At 32.8% G+C, this 17672-nt stretch overlaps 1 protein-coding gene across 1 annotated transcript in view; it reads right to left on the bottom strand.

The window, feature by feature from the left end:
* Positions 1-220: 220 nt before the first annotated feature.
* The window catches only part of lobo (coiled-coil domain-containing protein lost boys), a 46082-nt gene continuing 28630 nt past the window's right edge, over positions 221-17672 (bottom strand). Inside the window, exons 5-15 of the mRNA XM_088224470.1 lie at positions 16130-16633; positions 14384-14537; positions 13073-13220; positions 12880-12989; positions 11365-11512; positions 10287-10359; positions 7991-8203; positions 6182-6403; positions 3097-3231; positions 624-715; positions 221-406 (exon numbers count right to left, since the gene is read on the bottom strand). Of these exons, the coding sequence (XP_088080596.1) occupies positions 274-406; positions 624-715; positions 3097-3231; positions 6182-6403; positions 7991-8203; positions 10287-10359; positions 11365-11512; positions 12880-12989; positions 13073-13220; positions 14384-14537; positions 16130-16633 (1932 nt within the window). The 3' untranslated portion in view covers positions 221-273. The remainder of the gene's footprint in view (positions 407-623; positions 716-3096; positions 3232-6181; positions 6404-7990; positions 8204-10286; positions 10360-11364; positions 11513-12879; positions 12990-13072; positions 13221-14383; positions 14538-16129; positions 16634-17672) is intronic.

The raw sequence follows: 17672 nt of genomic DNA, 5'->3' as shown, positions 1-17672 counted from the left end.
TAAACTCCTAACATCTATAATCTACCTAGATCCTATAATGTTTGTCCAATATACTTATTTACAATAGTTTTTAAAATATTTTTTTACTAGTTTTATATTACTATATAATATGATCGTTTTCGTTATAATATATGTTTAAAGTGGACTTTGTCCGTAAATGTGTAAAAGTAAAAAATAATATTATTAAAAAATCCAAATCACTAATTTGAAAGAACTCTTATGTTTTTACACACGCTTTATTTCATATTTTTTTACGTACAATAATCAGCTCATTTAAGGAGTGTCTGAAATATGATTATTGTAAAAACTTGCAAGGCGAACTAGATGCTCATAGCGCGTATGTGAAAGGACTCTTTGTCGCTCTAACTGGACCTCCAATGTTTCCACTTCAAAAGTCATCAATTCCCTTAAACACAACAATATAAATTATAAGAATTCGTCATGTTGTCATAAACATTCAATGGTACATCGAAAAACTAAATACATAGAATACATATCACATAATGTAACATGAATGATAGGTTATCGATCAGTCGTTTAGACGCATTTACTTTACCAATGAAGTACCCAATGGACCACCAGGTACGGGTAATGGTGTAATGATGATGAATGAATAAATTTACCTTTTGAAATAGTATTCAGCTTCATCCTTGGGACTGATGGTATACTGGTTCGATAAGTACCAGAGACGCTGCTCTTTCAAGTCAACAGTTAGCTAAAATTGACATATTTGTTTGTTAATTCAATAAGCTAACAATATTCATATGTGAAATAAAGTTGGTAGAATGGACAAAAAATGTGGAAAATTAGCTAGAATATACTACATTCACTTAAAAATAAAGTTGTCTAAAATAGATAACATTCATATGCGATATAAAATTGCTAGAATGAGACAACATTCATTTAAAAACAAAGTTGTCTAAAATAGATAACATTCACATGCGATATAAAATTGCTAGAATGAGACAACATTCACTTAAAAATAAAGTTGTCTAAAATAGGTAACATTCATATGCGATATAAAATTGCTAGAATGGACCACACTTATGGTGAAATTAGCTGTAGCTTGATCACAAATAACTATCGACGTGCTTAAAAACATGCTAAGCATTTGAGCGATCTCAATGAACAATAATGAACATGCTTAAATTATCGCAGTCATAAGTCAACGCGTGTGTAATCTCTAAGTCAACGCTCATGTCGGTTTTTTTTGTTTTCCTAGTAAATAAATACAGTTTATTGGCGAAAAATCTGAGTTTACTATAGAAAATAATACAATATATTGCATTTGCAAAATAGTAAGAAGTGTCTAATACAAAAAAGTGAAAATCAAATTACAATTACTATGGCGACTGCTTTGCTTGACATTTGGCTTGCCAACCGCCGGCTAAATGTAATAAAAAGCATGATAAATAATAAATAAAAAAATAAAAACAGCAGTTTTTAAAATATTTTCCATATTTACACCGGTAAATTTCAAATATGTGATTGCGCAGCAGGATTATACGTCGCGAAACGTAAATATTTTGAAGTTTAATATTAGGTGTACACGGATGTTCCATTGAGATCACGAATACGATAAACAACCACAGTGAGAAATTTTTATCACGTCGCTCATTAGCACGTCGATAGGTATTTGTGATTGAGCTACTGGAATAGACAACATTCACGGTAAAACAAAGTACATTCATGTGTGAAATAAAATCACTAGACTATTCAATATTCACTACAATATTAAATTTATGGTGAAAAAAGGCTACCTAGGATGGATAAAATTAAATTTATGGTGAAATAAAGCTAGCTAAAATAGATAACATGCATATGTAGAATAAGGGTGGCAAGAACAAACAATATTTATGGTGAAATAAAATAAGCTGAAATGGACAAGATTCGCGGTTAAATAAATTAAGCAAGAATTGACTCATTTATAATGACATTTTATTTATAAACAAGTCAATCTTTTTTTAATTTTTTTAAATTTTATTAACTATTTAGTTCTATGATTAACATAGTCTAATATATATTTACAACACAATATTTACATCTATACTTATTCTAACATTATTTATCACTATTATACACTTAATATCCTATAATATTAACTGTTTCATATGTACATTTTCATTAATTATATTCACTATTTACACAATATACTACCTAATATTTTTCACATATATACTTTTTACATTTAATTTTAAATATATTTACATTTCTTTCATTTTTTATGCTTTCTGGCATTTCCTCAAATAGTTGTATTCCCTTGTACATGAGGCAGTTCTGGGACATTGCGTTTGATTTTTTTTCCAGTCTTATAGTTTTAGATCCTCTTGTTGCATAGTTATGAAAGAACTCATTATTTTTTAGTTTATTTTGAAAATATCTCGGAACTATTCCTTTAATAATTTTGTTTATTTCATTAGCGACATTGAATTTGATTCTTTGATCAATTGTCATGATATCTAGAAGTTGAATCATTTTCTTAACTTTTGTTCGTCTCCCACATCTTAATATTATCCTCGTCGCTTTGTTTTGTATTATTTAGAGTCTCTTTAGATCTCCTTCATTACTTAAATATAAAATACTGGAGCAATAATCAAAGTGGGGAACGATAATACTTTTAAATATCAGCAGAGAGTTTTTAATGTCTAATTTATTCCTTATCCTTCCGAACAGGGATACCTTCTTTGCGATTTTCTTACTCATATAGTCTGCATTTTTTGAAAAAGATAATTTAGAGTCAATCCAAACCCCTAGATATTTTATGCTTTCAACATTCTTTAAAGTATAACCTTTCTCAATTTTGTTAGTTGTTTGTAGAAATACAATTGTCAATTTATTTAAAGTGAAAAAATTGACGAAATATTCTTTATAATTATAATGAACAACTAAACAGCCAGCACAAAAATGTAATGATATTATGGCATCATTATTTTCTACCGAGTAATGGTGTGTTGAATACAATACATATCAGGTTTTACATAATACATGTTCTTCTTGATTATAGTAAGTACAGATCATTAGAGGCATCTGTTCCTTTGTTATGGAAATATATTTAACAACACTCTCCGGAACCTTTGAACCTTAATATATATTTACCTGATCATATCTTGATTGCATTAGATTCTGTCTACATAACTGGGTTTGAATGAAGTCTCTTAGACCAAGCGCTGCAGAGCGGGGAGACATTTCGCTTCTCAATTCTCTTTCTTTGGCTTCTTTCTCAGCTGTTTCCTAAAAATGTTATCAAAAATATTTAGCAATCATATAGTACGTAAAAAAAAAAATTCATTTACAAGATTCTTGGGAGTTTTGAAAATACAATTTTACCATTATTTCAACTACAAAAAGTGAGAATCTACATAGCATGAAATGCAAAAAAAACTATGGACACTAATAACGCTAAGTTCCAGGCCCACTAAAACACTAAACTAAAACGGCACCAACCGCCGCGAAACGGAAACGGAAACGTAAATTAGACTCTCAGTCAAGGAGGCTCAGTGCTGGTACCGGTTGACCAACACAACACAGCTAATGACATTAAACACAAACGTAAATTCAATTCTCGTTCATAAACAAGGCTAAATTCAATCACTATTGTCTGAATGTCTCATAATTCTTATTTGAACCCTTGCTATAGTTAACTAAATTATAAGAATAACAAACTCTATATAATATGAAAAATATTTTATTTTAATGGAAGCCCACTATGTATTTAATATTATTATTAGAGGTGGAGGTCAGTGCCATGCAAGCTCCTGACGTCACTGCGAGCTGTGAAGACGGGTCCCTGTGAATAGTTCTCGCCCTCCAAGCCCAGGTCTAAAAAAAGCCTGGCTACTGTGTGGAAGGCGATAGTTTACATTTGGCTAAATCTCCCCCTCCAAGCCTAGATCCGTAAAGTATCGGGCTATTAGGCAGGGAGCGTGCTCTTTAACATCCTCAGGTTGAACTAGTGGTCTCCCGAGGATGAGGCTCCTTTTATGATGCAAAGCATAACACTCACATAGAATGTGTATCGGTGTTTCCTCATCTGAGCTGCAGAACCTACATCTAGAAGTTTCGGAAAAGTTCATTCTAGCAAGGCGTCTGTTCAATCTGCAGTGTTCTGTGAAGGCTGTAAGTTAAGTCCATTTCAATAATAATTTAAAAATAAAGAAATTAATTTGAAAGAACCACATGCAGATTGTATTTTTTTAAATTAATTTTCAATAATCGACTCAAGATAAGCACAAAAATAGTAAAAATAAACTTGACAAATTAGAAATTCTCGAAATTAATAGATTAAAAAATAAACCCGACGTAGAATTACTTAATGAACAGATAACACATGTGCATTCCCCATTACTTTACCCATTGTAATATAATTTTACTAATGACTTTTTACCCTTTGTTTTTCAGAAATCATTATTTACAAAACCACACTCACGAAGGATGGGACACCAACAATAAAATAAAATACTTAAATTCATTAAAATAACATTATATCCATTCATTAGTTAACCCATGGAAAATTTGTCGATAATGATCCTTAAGATAAAAATAACTTTATTTAATTTACTTACATATAACTTTGAATTATGTATCCTTACCTCTGTTCTGTATAAATACATTTAACTTTTTAATAAAGATACCAGTCTCGAAGATGTCGCGAAAGCGATGAAACCGGTCACTGGATATTCCAAATTTGTGGATTAAAGTATCATTCGTGTTTTATTTATATAATAAAACAAAAATAGTTAATTAAATAAAAATGTTAATAAATCATAGGTTGACACATTAATCCACAAAGTTTGATAACCAAACAACTTTTTTCATCACCCGCGGGACTTCTGACTGATACGGTTTTTAAGAAGTTTAAACTGTATTATAGGCTGTGAAATTAAGGTAATCTGAGTGGGGGATCATTTTTAAAAGTTGTGTTTTTCTGAATTTATTTTTTGGAAATAATTATTTCAATGGGAAACATTGTTACTTATGGGCTTTGTCAAATATTATTAAATGATTTTATATTTGTAAAATAAGATAAAGTGTTTCATAAAGGTGCAAAATAAATAAAATTTAAAAAGTATTGCTAAAGAATATTACTTAGTTTTGTGGGAAACTCCCTTATACTGAATAAGGTATAAAGTATATTAGAGGGATATAGAGGGATATTATATAATAGTATAATATTCCGGCGCCCTCCAACATACCGTCAGAATAGTTGTTCCGATACATGAAGTTGGATATGAGACAACTGTGCCTAAAAGAAGCACTTACACACTTCTGGTCGAACAAAAGGGAGAGGTCTCAGCGAAATGTCCGTACGAGGTTTTCCCAGAGCATGAATTATGTCATACCCAAAACCCGTACGACTTTTGCTCAAAGACATCTCTCATTTATCGCACGGAGAGTGTTTAATATTTGGAAGAGCGTATTAAGCTCTCGAGGACAAAAAATATTTTCAAGAAAGTAGTTAAGGACTGGATTTTCCTTAGTGGGAGGATTTGAGTAGGAAACTCCTTGATGATTTTCCGAATGTTTAAATTTTACTGTTAACCAAATTGATGTGCCAAATATATATATATATATATTTAAAAAAAATAAAAATACGTTTCTGATCCTATATTTGTGGTGATATACTCATGTGTCTGTGTCAACTAATTGCTCGTCCCATCTCAACACATGACTTTTAGTCCCGTGGAGTTGGGACTTATGTCTCAAATAATGTACAATAAACTAATGTATGTAAATAAATAAATAATACATATTAGACAAATTATCTTTTAAGGTGTTTACGTTTTTTAAAATTTATTTGATTTGTTTCTAATATTTCAAGTTGATCTAATTTCATAATTTTTAGGGATGAATAATTTTAAGAACTTGTCGATTTAGTATTACAGTTATGTCCGGTTTCAATGAAACGATCGGCAAAATTAGGAGGATCTTCCTGCTTGCCCAACGTAGAATGATGGTCAGTCTACGCATGTTAGGAAATCTGTATTTTGTTATTTATTGTGAACTTCTTACTACCTACTTTTGATGTTTGCAAAAACAGGTCAAACAGGCAATATAGTGTGGAACAGAAAAATATTTTTTCTACACAGATCTATTGAATCCTACACCGGCAATTTCTTCTCTATAAAACCGTAAAAATGTATTGGCAAAGCAATTTTATTTTTAAGTTATCTTTAATTTAGACCTTGGCAGCGAGACCCGCTTTAGCCGCCTCGTTCCTTTCCACGTCGAAGAGATTAACCCTCTCTGCAGCCAGGGTCCGCTCAAGCGCCCTCAACCTGATTACATCAGCCAGAAGTTTCTCTGATTCCCGAACTTGGTGCAAGGCGGCTTCCTCCTCTTTCATATACTTGCACAGCATCTCGTACTTTTTCAATTCTTTGGGACCCTGGGACAGTGGATTCGCCTAGAAAAGTAATAATCCATATTATCTTGATTCTTTTCTTTTTATTTCACGCACATCGCACTTCGAGTATTAAAACAAATCGGTACATTATTTCAATACCAGGTTTACTAGTGTGGAAGGGCTAGCTACCAATCAATATCGTAATAAGTATGGCAAAAGGAAACAGCAAAATAGTATACCTTAAATATTATGTTACGTGTTACCGGAGGCGGCTCCTTAGTATGTGTGTAAGTGTGTGCATTACAGGGGCGAATCGTTCTAATAAGCGATTATGCGCAGCTTACTATTATATTTGACTTTCGATAATAATGTTTTATAGTAAATATTGGTGGGAAAACGAATTCCCATGCGGGTGGGGGGTGAGAAATAGCTGGGGCGAAGCTCTAGGGCTTCTACGATATAGTGGACTGTATTTTTAATTTAATATAATAAGCGAATGAATATCCTTGATATGCGGTATGCAATGTCAATCAGTCACAACCACAACAAATTAAATGGATCAGGAATGGCCACTAACCTGGTTCATTCATGATGGAATTGCGGTAGTCCGACTGGTCAATTGCGAGCGGCTCCAACACTAGGACATGCCCTCGATCTGGAGCTGAACACTGGTGGTTGGTGGGAACAAAGTCTATGATGCGGCACACGTTCAACGAAATAATATATACGACACGAGGTCTTGCTGTGGCAGGTTATCTAAGGATACTGGCGCGACGGTGGGAAGTGAACGGTTGTTGAGGGTAAAAAAATGTTAAGTTGTGACAATAATCGACAAATGCACACCCATATAATTCGCAACCAAATATGTTTATGCGAAAATAAATAAAATAATTGTTATTAATTATAAATCATTACCGCCGTTTATACCTTCCTACAAACAATATCTATGAAGTACGCCCAGCGCCCAGCCCGTTCTCAGTGAACGATGAAACTAGCCGATTACCTCAGCTTATTCCCCCATACAAAAAAGTGCACTAAATTTTACATCCTTAACCCAGTCAGGTATTTTAGTGCGAAAACAAGCTTGCAGAATACAAATATTATTTAAAGATTGTTTATTCGGAGACTAGTATTTCGAACATTATTTCCGAAGGACTATTTTTCTTTGATGGGATATCGTTGATTTATGTATCACATAGGACATGCGGCGTTTGAAGTGGCCGTTTTTGGTATAATTTATTTTAAAAGGAATCGGCCAGTGCTCAGTGTTGACAGCTACTGCTGAATGTCATATTTTTTTGTTATTATTTATCGCTTTTTTGATTTCCAAGATCTCTAAATTGTTTTAATTTTAATGTTTTATTTTCAACGTGAAGGACCTTAAACCAGGTATCTTTTTAAAAATTATGATGCACCCCCCTCACCCCTCACTTCATACCTTAACAAACACAAGTGAGAAATCATTTTTTGTATCTAATTTCCCGTTGGGCTGAAGTTCCTCATTGAAAAGAACCTCTGAGAACCGAAAGCAATTAAAAGGGTTTAGGTGTCTGCTGGAAACCATTTCTAAGGATTAAATAGGAAGAATTAAATTAGAGTGTCAATATTAAATGTACGTATATATGTTTTTTTGGTAACACTTGTTACCACGTATCCTGACGTCATGCCGGTGTTGTAAACAAGAACTCCGCCAGCGTCCATCAGGTTGGGTTTGTAGAAGTTCCTCGTCGACTTGGTGACGAAGTTATCTTCGTAATGGTATAGAAGTCGAAATTCCATTGCGGAGATGTTGAACTTCTTCTGGGCCACGTCTTCCGTAGCTGGCAATTCCGGATGTCGATGGAAACGCTCAGTGATTGACTAAAAAAAATACAATAATTTATTTATTTTACATAAACGGCATAAATTGCCTTCAACCGCTCTTCTAACGACAGAGCTGCACTTTATTTAGGATTGCGATTTTTAAAAACGAATTGAATGTCAGTTAATATTATTTTAGTTTTACCAAAAATCTAGTTATTTGAAATAAACGGGTAATCAATATAAGGAATTTAAGGAAAGCAACTGATTGAGATCCTCAAAAAACTTATTTTATATGCGAAAAAATAACATCTTCTCAATTTTTAGCATATGCATTCTCGTCGAATGCAACCCTGGTTTGTCGATGAATAAATCATTTCTGCTCATAACTTTTTTTTAATGACTAGATTAAAGATAATAAGATCTACAAACGTTCGCAGCGCAAAGCTCATTATTATGCAAAAAATTCGCACGTAAATCGGTCAAACCGTTTAGGAGGAGTTTAATGACATCACATGTACAGAAGAATTATACACATAAAGAAATAACTAGTATTTTTTACATATATACTTTTTACATTTAATTTTAAATATATATACACTGTTTTAATTTATTATGCTTTCTGGCATTTTCTCAAATACCCTTTTCCCTTGCTCTGGAATATTTAAAGGAACTATGCATTCCAGATGAACTAGCTGACAGGCGTCTTACGCTTAGATCAGCTACGTTTACGGTGAAAGAAAAAGTTATTATACCTCTACTCAAACAGCGCACTAAATTCAGTGAACGCGCATTTGCGGTCGTCGGCCATATGGCATGGAATGCTCTCCCAGCAGAGGTGCGAGGCTGTGAGAGTAAAGTGTTGTTTCGGAAAAAACTTAAAACCCACTTTTTTTTTATTTAATAGCATAATTATACATTTTTACAATTAAAAAAAAAAAATTACTGGCTATATTTTTACTAAAACTAAAATCCCACCAAGCCACTTTTTGTAGCTTGTTGGTGAAGATTATATTTATACTGACTTAATAATATTATTTACATTTATAAAAACAATGAATAACAGATAAAAATTAACAGCCGGAAAGATCAGAATAAACATGTTTATACAAATAATAATACATAAATTTATTTTTTAAATATAAGAAAATATATGAAAAATTAAAATATTTACACCTAAGCTACTATTCATATATCAACTCTTGATCGAGTAGCCACTCTCTTATTTTGCTCTTGTTACAATGTGAGTTAAATTTAAAATTAATTTAATTCTTTTGGTAATAAATAAAAAATTCTAGGTACTAAATATTTGAGAGTTTTATTTCCATATTTATTACATACTTTTGGTACTACCAAGCCATCATTAGACGTGAAGCGTGTATTATGGTTATGTTTGAGAGGAAACTTGAATGTATTACTATTAAACTGTTCCAAAATGATGCCAAGCCACTGTAGTCCTCGAACAGGCAGAGTTTTGATTGTTTTGTACAGGAGATCATTATTACTTCTTTTTTCGTAAATCTCTGCAGGTACAATTCACTTAACTATAGAATACTGTAGACCCTGGATCATTTTAATATTAGTTTTAGTCGAATGTCCCCACGACTTTATACCATATCTTATTATTGATTCTACTAAAGAAAAATAAATAATTTTAAGAGTGATTTTAGGCAAAATAAAAGATAACTTATAAAAAGTACTCACAAGAGTCCGCAATCGATCACAAAGTTGTCACTTGTCCTCTAAATCATTTAAATAAATCCGTAGCATGTGATAACAAAATAAATTGTTTAAATTTAATTACAAATTTAGAAGCTTCAACTACATTGATTTAAAGCGCCTCTGTGGTTTTATATTACGAAAATGGCGCTATGTAAGTTATCCATAATAATAATACATAAGGTAGTTCTGGGACATTTTTTTATTTTATTTCTTTATGAAAGTAATAATTATTGTGTTATAATTCTTATATCAGAAAGTTTAAAGAGATTTGCAAAAGATATTAATAATTATTACTCGTATCTTTTGCTTATAATTATTGATTATAATTAAATAAAGCGGATGGAATATGCAGTTTAAAATTAATATAACCTTTGCTAGAGACAATAGTCCAACGTTTACTTTTCATAATTTTTTGACTTACTACAACATTTCGATGAACATTATCTTCTTCAGTATTTTCAAAATCGAAAAACTCCATGTCTCGGGAATATAACCTGGAATACCAACAACAACATTAAAACAATCAAAAACCCAAATCTAATAATTTCCTAACAACTATGCCAGGGGCGAATCCTCAAAATAAGCTATTATGCACAGCTTACCATTGTATTTGACTTTCGATAATAATGTTTTATAGTAAATATGTTTAGGTGAAAATAATAAAAATAATTGTTGAATCACTACAACTGTTTATATCTTATAAAAATATATCTATGAAGTGCGCCCAGCGTCCAGCCCGTTCTTAGTGAACGATGAAACTAGCCGATTACCTCAGCTTATTCCTCCGTACAAAAAAGAACACTGTATTTTACATCTTCAACCCAAGTCAGCTTTTTTTGTAGTAAAACAGGCTTGCAGATTACAAATATTATTTAAAGATTCTCTATTTGCAAACTAGTATTTCGAACAATATTTCCGAAGGACTATTTTTCTTTGATAGGATACTGTTGACATATTGACATACATTACACAGGACATGTGGCGTTCGCAGTGGCCGTTTTTGGCATTATTCATTTTAAAAGGAATCGGTCAGTGCTCAGCGTTGACATTTAAATCATAGTGGAAATATCTGCTGAATGTCAATATGGTATTTTTTAATAAAATTTTGTGCAAGTATTATATTGAAATAGTGTAAAATAAAGCTACGTTTATCGCGTGGTTAGTAATGATTATTGTTTAAGTTGATTTTCACAGAACCCCAGAAAAAATAGTCATTTATAACTATGTGTCTGTGTCAACTAATTGCTAGTCCTATCTCAACACAGGACTTTAAGTCTCATGGAGTTGGGACTTATGTCTCAAATAATGTACAGTAAACTTATGTATGTAAATAAATAAATATTTCGTTATATGTACGTACAAATTAATTAACTTTTTTTGTAGATTACCTATAAAAAAAATCACGGCTCGCCACTGGTACATGTATGTATATATGTTTGAAGATAAAAAATAAAGTTACAGAAATAAATGTGTCAGATTCTAGTAACGTCATTTATTACCCATCTTCCCTATTAATGTATTCTTCGCTGAGCGTGTGAGGAGTGGTCGTCATTTTTGACAGGTGGTCAAATCTTGGTTCGTCAAAGAAATCCAATTTCCTATTGCAATCAATACACTTCTCGGAGCTGGACATCTCATACCTGTGTTCTATAAATAAGGGATGAAAAAATATCGTTACATTTAAAACATTTTTACATTTACAAAAACACCCAAAACCTGTTAAACTTACGCCCTTCCCTTCATCTTCTTCGTTTTTTTAAAACTATTACTCCAACAACATGAAATATTTTCATAACCTAATCAGTGCAGGGAGGGTTGGTCGTGTTGGTTTAATTTTTTTTTTGCACCACAACAGGCCAGGAGGCCCAATTACAGTGGTGAATCACATCACAGAACACCCAGACTTGAGAAAAATCACATTTAATTTTTGTGTTCTCTCCGGGAATCGAACCCGGAACCTTCCGTGTGTGAGTCAAGCATCTTGACCACTACACCACGGAGGCTGCCAACAACTATGGTGAAGGTGTATAGTGGGTTTTGCATGTTAGTTTAATTGGTGTCCTGACGAAGAGACGGGTACATCTCGAAATCGGTAGACATGGAAAAGTCAAAACCTTACTTGCGCACTTGTGAACAAAACCTTACTTATAGCATAAATAAATCAGACCAACCAGTAGTAAATCACCCTAACTACCGATTCTTACGTGCTAAATAAGAACCACCAGTAAATGCAAATTTGAATCAGTGGAACATGCCGAAACAATTCGGTATCTGGGTATTAGGTACGATTGACCAAAATCTCAGATGGGAAACACACATTGATATATTAACTGGTAAGATAAAAATACTTATTTACTGCTTTAAAATATTAAGGAATGTTCCAAGATTAAAACTTCTACGAAACGTATAATTTGCACTGTACCAAAGAATGATTGCCTATGGTATAGTGGACTGGGGTGGAGCAGCTTTACCTATACTAGATCCATTAATTTAAGTTCAAAAAGCATTTATTGGAAACATTTTCAAAAACCAATTTCATTCGTAACCACTATTTAAGAGATTAAAAGTTTTAAATGTGCGACGGTCATTTATAATGACCCCGTTAAAAGATGTCCATAATAAGGAATCACAACTTGTTAAAATACACTCCAAAAATGAACAGAGCCATAAATAAAGGTAGTCTTTTGGTTCCTCAAATGAAGATTTTTGCTCAAAGACGCTTAAATTTTATATAAGCTACCTCAAGAAATTACTCATTCTTCCTTCCCAGCTGAAGTTAAAGCGTGGCTCTTCAGAATCGGAAGAATGAGGGTTGATGAGGTTCTAAGAATAAGAATTTAATGCTGCCTATTAAGGCAAATGAAAAATAAACATTGAATATTGAAGATTACTTCAATATTCAATGTTTATTTTTCATTCATTTGATTTATACATTATTTTTATGTGTAAATTTCTTTACTTAGGTTTTCAGTTTTTTTTAGTCTTTGGAATTTTAATGGTATCGTCTATCTTACCTTTTAAGTAATCTTCCCTTCCTCGCTTAAAATACTCCGTAATGACACCGTCATTGTAATCATAGGCAATCTCTAAAAGATTATCTGGTCTCCTTTGAAACCATTCGTGCCTAAAAACAATAGATGAAATTATTTGACTATGGCAATACTGAAGTAAATGCATAAGTTAATGGTATTGAGACAAATTATTTACTTTATAAGTAATCTTTTATACGCATAGTCGCCGTGTTTGCACCATCTCTTGGTAATACCATCGACCGTTGAATATGGAGAGAACTTTTCCAAGATTTCTTTCTTGAAACGCAATGTTTTTTTACTCCCTGGATATCGTTCTTCGTACTCTGGAAATATATAGTCAAGTCCATTAGAGATCTATTTTTGAGTACAAACGGACTTATAATGAGCATATAAAGGAAGAAGCAAATTTAGAAATCTCTTACAAAAACCGAAAATTATGTATCGATTCCATTTTTTCATGAAAATCTACCTACCTAAATAACAGCGTAATTCAAAACAGTCTCTAAATAATGCAACAACAGATTTCAATTATACTACTTGACGCCGCAAACTTAGCATTCTCAATCGAGTCAGTGAAGCATTGGAAATCTTACAATTCTTTTTTCAAAGTTTTTCGCAAATATCTCAGTAACTTTGTCAATGGAGATTTCTAAGTTTGGCTTAAATACCCTTATCTATGCAGTATGTCAATCAGTTTTGGAATATGGTATAATTGGATGGGGATGTGTGAATGACACATAACTCAAACAACTAATCATTGCACAAAAAGCTTTAATAAAAATTATCCTGAAAGTTCCCTTTAGAATGAGCTCCCTCAACATATACGAAAAACTTAATGTTAAATAAAATAAAATACCATAAAACAAATTTATGCAAAAAATTTACTTATGTATGCGTACAAAAAAATATTATATACCTCCCATGACACCAAACACAATTACTAGGGTTACTAGACATTCCACCCTGATGCTTTAAAAGTGTTTCATTTAAAATAAATTCAAAATCAACAATATTTTGAGTTTGTCCAAATTTTTGTAGCCAAGGACTGGATTTGACTCCCTGGGGAGCTGTTTATACTAACATATTACAACAGAAATGAAGAACATTTAAGAGAAGGTAGTATAGAAGTCTAGGCATCAACAGGGCTTATGACCTGTCAATAGCTGGTTTAAGTGGCCACTTTACACAATTTAACTTCACACTTTAACTTCACAAACATCAACAGATGAAAGAACTGAAGGAATATATATGTTCAAATATAGGCAGAATGGTGAATGTTACACAGTGTGTAAAGTGGCCACTTAAACCAGCTATTGACAGGTCATAAACTCTGTAGATGCCTAAACTTTTATACTACATTCTCTTAAATGTTCTTCATCTCTGTTGTAATATGTTAAATTCAAAAGCGTTTTTCCACTATTTGAGAGCAGTCTTTGAGCAAAAAATGCTTCTTTATATCGCTCGAAAAATATTTAAAACTATCTACCAATATTAGAGATGTCCAATCTTTCTACCCAGGAAGTTGGCATATCAAACTGCTTCTTAGCTGCTTCATCCTCCACTTCTGGTAAAAATTTGAGCCAATAATTTCGGTTCCAAATCTCAAAATTTTCTGGAACAGCAGAGTCTTGGAGGTTTACCTAAAAAATCAATGGCTTAATGCGATAAATATTTAACGCCAGAAAGTTTTATCTTTTGAACGTGGATTTCCAATCGCCGAAACTTGTTTCCAGAACATTGTAGTATTATATTTACAACATAACATTAAAATTCTGTTTTATTTTATCGTGTGAGCACCAAAAAGTAGAGTGGCGGTAGTAAATTATTGTCTATGCGCAAGGTACCTACTCAATGAGGAAGTTCAGTGGTTTTTTTATTTTTTTGTTTTGTTAATAGACTGTTAAACTAAGTCAAATTAAAAAAAAAAAAAATTTATATATCGTATTATCGGCGCTACGATTTTTCAAAGTTTTGTATTTCTGAAATAACTCCGCGTGCAACGTCAGAGGTTCATTTCCGCTTATTCTCATTCAGTTCTTCCTATTGGTCCAGAAGCGACAAGCAGACCGGAAATCTTCCATAGCTCTCGGATCATAGGTTGATTCACATGAACCAGTGACGTCATTTAAAGTAGTGCGTTTTTATCAAAATATTTTTTATTATTTTTCTGTACATTTTCAAGAAACTTTGTTTTACAACATAATGCTCTAATTTTTACTCCGCGTAAGAAAACATTTTTTGTATCCAAATTCCCGTATGGCTAAAGTTCCTCATTGACTTATTTAAAAGCGCGCGATCCGCCCTTCACTGCCTCCACCAGCGTTCCTATTTACAAGTTGTTAGCGTCTCTACATATTATGTATTTTTTTATGAACCCACAACAATCTTCGTGTATAAAATAAATTGTTATTTTAAGTAACATTAATAGTTGAATATGCCTTTAGGTTAACTTTATGTTACACCCGTTTAAATGTAGGTTTATAATAATTCGTGTTACTGTTTTAACTTTTTACAACTCGAAACTAGCATACAATCGATGGATAGTAATTTTTTCTTTTAAAAATTATACTTCATTTTTACCGTTGTAGCGGAAAATATTTTGTCTTCCTCTGGAGCAATTCCTAGCCGAGAGAAATAGCTTTTTTGAAAACTACTTGAAATTCCTAAAAATCAAACGTATACAGCAGCATTAACAACGCGTCAAAAGTCGTGAAGAAGTTTCAAAAATACGATTTTCCGAAAATAATGTTGTGAATAATCGTCATCATTACCTTTCCGCACCTAATGGTGCATAGGGCACTGGAGTGGTACACCAATCGCAGCGTATCTTGATCATTTTTGTTCCATGAAGGCAAGGTGACCAGTCTTACGCTTCAGGTATCACTCCAGGGACTATGAAATATTTTTGTGTGAAAACACCCTTTTGAATAAATATTTCATATCAAACATGTCGAGAATCGAACCCGAGACCTCTCGCATGGCAGGCAAACGCGCTGACCATTACACCACGAGGCCGACTTAATCATTCAATTTAAAAACAAATATATTTACAACGCATGAAACAAAAATAGTATGCTTAAACATTAATGATGTTCGAACAAGAGTGCTCTGTCCTATACTCCTACTTGGCCTACTCAATATTCTGCCCGATACAAACAAAAAAAACACTCAAATGTTTTGGATAATCGTTTTTCAGCAGAAAATGCGTAGTAATATGATCAATGTTACTTACATAATAGTTTTTGTGATTATATATACTCTCTACTCTTAAATAATCTTCCTGGTCGATTTCGTACTTAAACCCTGTACAAGGTTCAATGTAAAAAGGTGTTTCGATCACTGGTTGTTCGTCTAATTCTTCTTCCAGTTCAGTGCTGAATTCACTTTGCTCTTTTTCTTCACCCTCTTCTCCTTCGTTTTCTTCTTCTTCAACGTTTTCTTTATCAGATGCACCTCCATCTTCCCCACCACCTTCACCTCCAACTTCACCATCATCTTTCGCTTCAACTTCTTCTCTGGGGTTCTCCGGTTCGTCTACCTCGATGTTTTTTCCTATCTTTGGAATATCTAAAATGATCGGGTTCCCGTCTTCGTCTAGCATTTTGGACTCTGCGTTTTTTGCGCCTTGCTCTTCTTTTTCGGTTGCTGCTTGCGCTTTCATACCAGGCGGAAGAACCAAAACCCAAGCGTGGATTCTCCAGCCATGCAGATCGTCATGTGGCGGCTTTTCCAACTCCTGAATGGTAAAAAAAGAATTATGTATATACAGACAGTGAAAAAAAAGACCAAATCACTAAAAATCCAACAATTTATTTTATTTAACCAAATTTCCAAGTACAAACAAATATATGTACTTTATCGGGCTTATTGCTTCAAGCAATGCCTTCCAACCCACCGAAAAACAGACTGGTCTAAATTTGTACTTATTTGAAATATATATGTAAATTTACATATTCATTTCATGTTTCAACTGTTTTTCAGTGGGCAGAGTTGTAGTGGGCAGCTTGAACTTATTTATTAATGAAATATATATTTGTTATACACTTTACATGATGAAGAATGTGGGATCAGGTAATGAGTTTGGAAGAAGACAGGAAGAGGATCCAGGAAAGTAAATAAAATAAAAATAAGGAAAGTTAGAGTTCTAAGATATAACCATGTTTTAGGCGTTTCTTTAAAGTGGCCAGGAAGGTGCAATCTTTAAATGAAGATGTAGAAATTGTTTTAGAATGATGTGGTATGTCGATGAATATAAAGTGTCCCCTCTTGATAAGAAAGATATGAAAGACCATGATCAGAATGTTATAAAGATTAGAAAGAAATTGAATGTTTTAGCGCTGATTAAAATGAAGCCGGTTGAGTTCGGTGAGAAAGTGTGATTCATGGTCATTAGAGCGGGCCGATGATGTATGAAGTTTTTTTTTTTTAGAAATCAAAGTGAAAGGGGTCTAAAAAGTTGTATTTTGGATCGCATTGAATGTAAAAATTATTAAAAAAAATATTCCATACTACTTTTAGCCCTCAACAGAAGTTTGAAGTTTATAACTGTCTGAACATTTTTTAATTATCTATATTGATCAAATTATTTTTTTGTTCGTAAAGATATAACTTAATCACATTACAAATTCGAACACGTTTTAAAACTACCGAAATGCAAAAAATTTACACTCCGCGGAACTGATTCCGTTGAGCGCCTGACTCCGTTGAGCGCCTGACTAAAATTGACAAAACAAAGTGCAATTCACGCCCTTGGATGCTTATATAATAAGATTTAA

This window comes from Micrasema longulum, unplaced genomic scaffold (genome assembly GCF_059751315.1).
Source record: "Micrasema longulum isolate JH-2025_06_02 unplaced genomic scaffold, ASM5975131v1 h1tg000286l, whole genome shotgun sequence".
Taxonomy (NCBI): Eukaryota; Metazoa; Arthropoda; class Insecta; order Trichoptera; family Brachycentridae; genus Micrasema; species Micrasema longulum.
This window is presented reverse-complemented; position numbering and strand designations above follow the sequence as displayed.